We start from the raw sequence: 7,030 nt of genomic DNA on the forward strand, positions 1-7,030 counted from the left end.
ATTGCCGGTCAGACAAACAGTTGAACGGGTCAAGGCAAGTATATTTTACAAGTCTTTTCTTTTTCGACGTTACACTCAGGCCCTGTCAGTTGATTACGCAGCATGCAGCAGTGGTTCTGCTCAGATTAGGCTTTACAGAACAGGATGTAAACACCACACATAAATGTAACCTACATCATTATATAATTAGTTAGGCCTACTTGTGCTACGGCTATAGAGGTATCTGGCTTCAGTCACACTGTCATAGGCTAAAATATGTCAAAGTGAGAATCCCTCACATAAGATAAAGTAGGTGCCCTTATTATGCTGACCTCGGTACCCTACAACTTGTAAAGGCAAATAACGTCATATTTGCTCCAGCAGATGTTATAGTGTTTTTCTGAGTGTGTTTTGTCCAAATTATCTGGAATGATCACTTTTTCCAATAGCTATGGTGGCAGCTAACTTAAAATACAGTCTATCAATTCATGATCTCATTGTTGTCATATTGCATGTCAGAACACTACATTTTTAAGATGCCTAAAATCGACTCCCCATCCAACCCCACTAATTTACAGTAGGCCTAGCCTATTATTTACAGATCATCTATAGTACGCACTCATCTAAAAGACAAAACTAGTTCTACTTTCTACCTACTCATAGTCAAAATGTAAATGTGGACCAGCCAAATGGGAAGTGCTTGTTGACATATTTTGAACGTTTGAATCCCAGACAGCATAACTGAATTGTTGCTAACCAAAATGACTTGTTACTTTCAGACACAGAATGACTGCATTGCATCGTCTGGGGCAGTGTCACTTCACGCGTCTTGCCATATCTCACTTTCACACGAGCAGCCATGTCTCTGCCAAACAGCACTACAAAATGCTTGTGCTGGGAGGAGGAAGTGGGGGAATTTCAATGAGTGCACGAATGAAGAGAATGATGGGAGCTGAGAATGTGGCTGTTGTGGAGCCCAGTGAGGCAAGGATCCAGTAGATTATGATTATAATTTGTTGTATCTTTCTTTGTGTGTCATTAAAATATGATTAAAACTAGATATTATGAAATGTGGTGCCTTTTATTCATTCAGCTGGGAATTCATATTTGCATTTTTTTTATGTTTTAGTCCATCAGAAACATAATCATATTTTCCAACGTTCCACTTGTAAAGCTGGTGTCTTATAACTTCCCTATTTTTTTTCAGATGCACTACTATCAGCCAATATGGACCCTGGTTGGTGCTGGGGCAAAAACCTTAACCTCATCCGGTCGTTCCACTGCAAGTGTTATGCCATCTGGAGTGAAGTGGGTGAAATCTAAAGTTCAGGAAATAAACCCAGACACAAATACTGTACGCACAGATGATGGGACTGAAGTATGTTTGCTTTAAGAAACTGTTGTTTGACACTATGTGTATATTGTGTTATCCACTGTTTTGGCATTGAGTCGTTTTTAAATGATGAGGATATTATGTGCATCTAGCCCTACTTAGACTTTCTTTCACATTGCAGATCTCCTATGAGTATTTGATTGTGGCTCTTGGTTTACAACTGCATTTTGAAAAGGTGAAGTAATGCTTTTTTTCATTTAAAGTAAACCTTCACGACTGTATATGAATTCAATTACCTCTAAAAAATTGTGCACTGTTCTTATATGTAGATCAAAGGACTGCCAGAAGGATTTGAACATCCAAAGATTGGGTCAAACTACTCAGTCCAGACTGTGGAAAAAACTTGGAAAGCACTGCAGAACTTCAAAGAGGGCAACGCTGTGTTCACTTTCCCAAATACTCCTGTGAAATGTGCTGGAGCTCCACAGAAGATCATGTATTTAACAGATGCCTTTCTCAGAAAAGTACTTAATTTTCAGATTGTAATGAGATATATATATGTAATGAAGTGTGGTTCTCTAAAATAAATGAAAATATTTTATGTTTCTATCCAAGACAGGAAAAAGGGATAAGGCCAATGTAATATACAACACATCTCTACCTGTGCTCTTTGGGATAAAGAAATATGCTGACTCATTGTGGGACATTGTGAAACTGCGTGACCTAAAAGTGAACCTTAGGCAAAACCTGATTGAAGTGCGGGCAGACAAGAAAGAAGCTGTATTTGAAAATCTTGACAAACCAGGCGAAACCAAAGTGTTTGAGGTAACTATATTACAGTGGCTTTTACATAGAAATATAGTATTGACGACTTTGTATAATGGACAACGTATTCCATCATGTGACCTCCTTAAAGTCCTGTTATGAAGAACCTAATCACTATACATTGTTTCTACCTTTGCGCCTAAATATACAGTATGCAAAATTAGAAAAAGACTCCAGTGAAGGACGCTTACACTTTGCTGTTTTTCTTTATTAGTATGAAATGCTTCATGTCACACCACCAATGGGACCAAATTTGGTGATTAAAGGCAGTCCGCTGGCAGATGAAGCTGGCTGGTTGGATGTCAACAAAGACCACCTACAACATAAGAGGTACCCTAATGTGTTCGGCATTGGAGACTGTACCAACCTGCCCACAGCCAAAACAGGTGCTGCTGTCGGTAAGTGATTATTGTGTCAGTTTGAACATTGCATCAACCCAAAACTGGAATGCACTTTATTGCTGCATATAACGCGTAGATTTATATCTCTTGTTCACTGCTTGTGATTCTTGTACTTTCCTCATTACTGTAAGTGTATTGCATAATTACGTATTACACAAGAATGAAAGCATACACAACGCCTTAAGAAGCTTTTAATGTAGGGACACTCCACATTAGTGTCCGACGATTGTATTATTATCTCAGTTTACTTTTGTATACCATTAGATCTGACAAAGAAGTATTTTGCACGTGACATCTTTAATTGGATGCAGAGGTAAACATCCCAACAAATATAGAGTGAGTCCAAAACTTAGCTTTTGAGGTATGTTGCCATGAACTTAATGACTCAATTTCTGTCAATTTTAACGTTTTTCTTAAAGCTAATGTTAGGTTTTAACATTCTAACCAAAGGATGTTAAAATGCTAACTGAATGCACATGAACATGAATGCAACTGAACTAACCTGTTGAGTTATAATAGAATGCATTTAACAGTACAGCTGAGGCTGATGACAGTTGAGCATCATCTTTCCTTGATGCCCTCCTTCAAGGAGCCCCCTATTGATGACATTTTGTACATAGATAAGTTTAAATTACAGTCAAATACCTATCTCATCAAATAAAAACACATTTTCCATATGAAACTTCTCCTTCTTATAAATTTTAAAACAAAAACATAAAAGCTTTAACCAGTATGTAGACCAAATTCACTTTTTTTGCTTTGACCAGGGCATGTCAGGCATTTGCCCCTCTATTCAAGTGAAGTAATGGTCAACACAATTTACACGGATTACATGGAACTGGATGTGCAGCGCTGTGTATTCTCTCTTGCGTTGTGTTAAATGATGAAGCGCACTTTCACTCTTTCACTCATTCTCCAACTCGCCGTTAAATTGTTGTACCTGGGAATACGGAATAAAGCTCAGTTTTCCCTCACAGCCGGTCTTACAACCTACAAAGCTTCTTATTCAGTTGTTAGCACTGTTGCCTCACAGTAAGACATTCTTAGGTTCATATCTACTGGGGACTTCCTGTACAGGCATGACCATTGATGAAGGCACTGAGGTGGAATATGTATGGGGACCAGATTCTTGGGCTACACTGATGATGTTAACTGCATTTTTTTTCCTGTTTTCCTCATGACCTACAATCAATAAACATGCCTGTTAGGTGAATTGGTGACTTTAAATTGTCCACAGATGTGAGTGTTTGTGTGTGTGCCCTGCTTCTTGCTTCTAATGTGCTGGGATACGCTCCAGCCCCTGCAACCACACACATCCAAAGGGGATAATGAAGATGCATGTAGGGATGGGGAAATCTTTACCATCATTTACACCACGAAATATCAAACTTTACATTATTTGACCCACTAGTGGTAGGGCACCTATAGCTATGTTGCCTCTTCATTTTTAATTCATCCAACAATTTTCCTATCTGCTGCTATCGACAGGACCTCAGGGCTGCTTACATAGCTGTAAACCTCTATGGCTTGTTCAAGATCCAGACTACATACTGATCCAAGCGGATTTTAGTACATAGTGTGTTCACACTGGAAAAGTCACAAAACTAAGTTTGTATTGTTTTGTATACTAACTGCTGAAACACTACTATGTAAGATAGTATGTAGTACATACTGTACAGAAGTAGTATGTAAGATGGATTTGGGACACATTAAAAGAAATGCTTTTTGTTTTCTAATTCTCAGCTGCACAGACTGCCATCTTAAACAGAACCATCAGCAGAATACTGAAAAATGAAAAGCCAGATAAGACGGTAAAGGACACAACCATGATTCATCATTTATTAGAACTTCTCTGTTGGAAGTACCTCTTCCGAAAAATGCGCCAACACATAATCCGTAACCACCTTGTTTACAGTATGATGGCTACACCTCATGTCCGTTGGTTACAAGCTACAACACAGTGATTCTAGCAGAGTTTGACTACAACGGACAACCACTGGAAACATTCCCTATCAACCAAGCCAAAGAAAGAAGAACCATGTACCACATGAAAGCTGACGTGATGCCTCACCTCTATTGGCATGGGCTTCTACGGTATGTATGAACATAATTGACAACATGTTAATAGTTGGTAGTAAGGAATTATACAACATTTTATTGTTATTTATCTTTATTTTTCTTACATCAGGGGTCTGTGGGGTGGACCAGGACCGTACAGGAAACTCTTTCATCTTGGGATGAAATGAAACGTCACCATCAGTTTGCAAGTAAATAGCTATATTCCCTAAACTATTAGGGAAAGAAGTAGCACATTAAATCCATCATGCTCAAAAAGAGTGGACACATACTGAATGGTGGCTAGTGGGGTGATAATATGTATGACCTGGACATCATGATTAATCACAACAAGTTTGATGAAGTTATCGTGCATATTTTCAATATCTAGGTTTAGTTAAACCTGCATTAGGTGGTGCACTGATATTACCGTGGAATAAGATTATTCTCTGTAATGAGAGAGTAGAAAACACTGAAAATGAACACTCCCCTCTGCAGTTCTATGTGGCTTTTAGCTGCATATATGGCAATCTTGCTGCGGTCATCCACTCAATTATCCAACGAGCAGTGAGATGTCATATGATCCTAGAACAAAGTTATGTAGAACATGCTTTGATTTGCACCCGTACCAGTGTACCTTATTAAAAGTCAGTCAGACTTTTATAAGTCCCACAGCCTGACTGAAGTTAGCCAAGCTCTTCTTCCCTACTTGCTGAAGAGTATATCATGTAGATTGTGTTGCCCATGGTCATAATAAACTGACCCAATTTGGGTATTTTTTAATTGGCACATAGCAAAATTAAACAATTGATTTGTTTCTTTATGTTTTTGGTATATTGCGTGATCATTTGTTTGTTTTTTCAGGATATAGGAGGGATGCTCAACTGTATAACTGTAATCGTTGACAGTAGTCCCTAATTACAGTATACAAAATATAGTCTTTTTCAGATTGCTGCACTAACAATTGTGTATATTAATGGAAATCAGTTTTTGTGTGTGTATTTTCTTGCCATTTTAGGATGTTGATGGTCTTCAGGTTTGTCTCTTGCTTAAATGCTAAAGCATCCAATTTGTGAAAATGTGTTTTTTTCAAAGTAATGTTAATCGTTTGTGCAAGGGATTTTATTTTATTTTTTTGGGTATGCTTGACCATTAACATGCAAGTGCTTTTCATACACTTAAACATCAATGTCAGAAATATAGTTTTGTACATGGTGATTATTTTTTCACAACTGAGATATTAAACATCTTGGTGGTTATACAATAATGCAATCTTCATTATTGTAGTTTGGTCATTAAAATGAGTGTACACTTAAAAACCCAATGTAGGTATGCTATTGTAGTTTTCAGTATTGTATTTCAGTAAAAAATGAAATGTTTGATGAAAAATCATATTTACTCAGTATAGTTTCAGACTTGTTGCGGTTTATAATTTTACATCCAACTGTGTTACTGAAATATTGAATTGTTTGATTTGAATATATCGATATTGACTTAGTTTTGCTGTGATTCTTGTATAGTATCATTTACTTTTCTGCGGTTCCTGATTAATATGATTACTTTAGAGCTTAGGACACATAATCTTTCTGCACAATTGTCAAGAGTCCACATTGTCTGCATCTAAAAGTGTAATGTGCACACTACTAAATTGGCTGTACATACAGACAATGTTAACTCTGTCATGGTGCTGGTAGTGGAAAGGATTTTTGGGAAGTGAATTGCATGTTTGGGCCCATTAACTGCACATTATTTTAATTTTCATTAGCTACTAAAAATTCCCATCATTTAACAATATTAGTCTTGCCTTCCAGGCATCAAAAGTTATCAGCAGAGTTTTGGTTATCAGGATTTAGAATCTATTTTATAACGGAGTTGAGCATGTTGATTACTAGTAATACTGGTATTACTAAACCCTCTAGGAAGGCAGTTCATTTCACTGTGGTATGAAAGCCTTAAACTCACTTGAGAATTTGCTTTAATGAATTAAAGTTTTCTTAGGCAGCTGAGTGCACAGTCTGTTTCCACAGCTCTTCAAAGTTTGCACAGCCAGAACTGCTCCTAGGCCATTTAAGGAAATAGACTTCTAAAGCACTGTAATGGGGATGAATCAATGTCTGCAAAAACATATTCAAATGGACCAAATCCTCTTGGACTCTTACCAAATACAAACATACCAAACATACCAAATATCAGATCTGTTTTTTCTTTAATGTAACAAAGTACAGGTAATGCACACAGCTATAGTATGCAGTATAAGGTATTTGGTTAATACCATAGACATGTTAATACGTGCACTAGTCTACATTTTATTTATAGCGTCCTTGTAGTCGCACAACAATACCAGCAGGGATCAAGTGTGGTAGAGACTGTCAGTCCAGCTGCGCACACGCAACATAGCCCTTTTTTCGGTTGACTCCGCCACGTTGGTTCCATAGAC

At 37.5% G+C, this 7,030-nt stretch overlaps 1 protein-coding gene across 2 annotated transcripts; it reads left to right on the top strand.

Moving 5' to 3' along the window:
• The first annotated feature begins 737 nt into the window (after positions 1 to 737).
• sqor (sulfide quinone oxidoreductase) lies at positions 738 to 5,905 on the top strand. 2 transcript variants are annotated; one of them, XM_034866134.1, is made up of 9 exons: positions 738 to 963; positions 1,187 to 1,357; positions 1,494 to 1,547; positions 1,642 to 1,836; positions 1,928 to 2,137; positions 2,352 to 2,535; positions 4,282 to 4,349; positions 4,454 to 4,632; positions 4,727 to 5,905. In XM_034866134.1, exons 1-9 carry the CDS (start codon positions 766 to 768, stop codon positions 4,782 to 4,784), a joined length of 1,317 nt encoding a protein of 438 aa, XP_034722025.1. In that variant the 5' UTR covers positions 738 to 765; the 3' UTR covers positions 4,785 to 5,905. The 2 variants fall into 2 exon arrangements, with proteins under 2 accessions (XP_034722025.1, XP_034722026.1); XM_034866135.1 differs by having other exon boundaries at positions 850 to 974.
• The last annotated feature ends 1,125 nt before the right edge of the window (positions 5,906 to 7,030 follow it).

The sequence above is a fragment of the Etheostoma cragini genome, unplaced genomic scaffold (assembly GCF_013103735.1).
Source record: "Etheostoma cragini isolate CJK2018 unplaced genomic scaffold, CSU_Ecrag_1.0 ScbMSFa_4053, whole genome shotgun sequence".
NCBI lineage: Eukaryota > Metazoa > Chordata > Actinopteri > Perciformes > Percidae > Etheostoma > Etheostoma cragini.

Excerpts from the sequence above, each read along its gene's own strand:
- sqor (XM_034866134.1), top strand. The coding sequence starts at position 766 with ATGACTGCATTGCATCGTCTGGGGCAGTGTCACTTCACGCGTCTTGCC. Across the intron at positions 2,138-2,351 it reads GCGAAACCAAAGTGTTTGAG|TATGAAATGCTTCATGTCAC; the intron begins GTAACTATATTA and ends TTTCTTTATTAG. Across the intron at positions 4,350-4,453 it reads ATGAAAAGCCAGATAAGACG|TATGATGGCTACACCTCATG; the intron begins GTAAAGGACACA and ends CCTTGTTTACAG.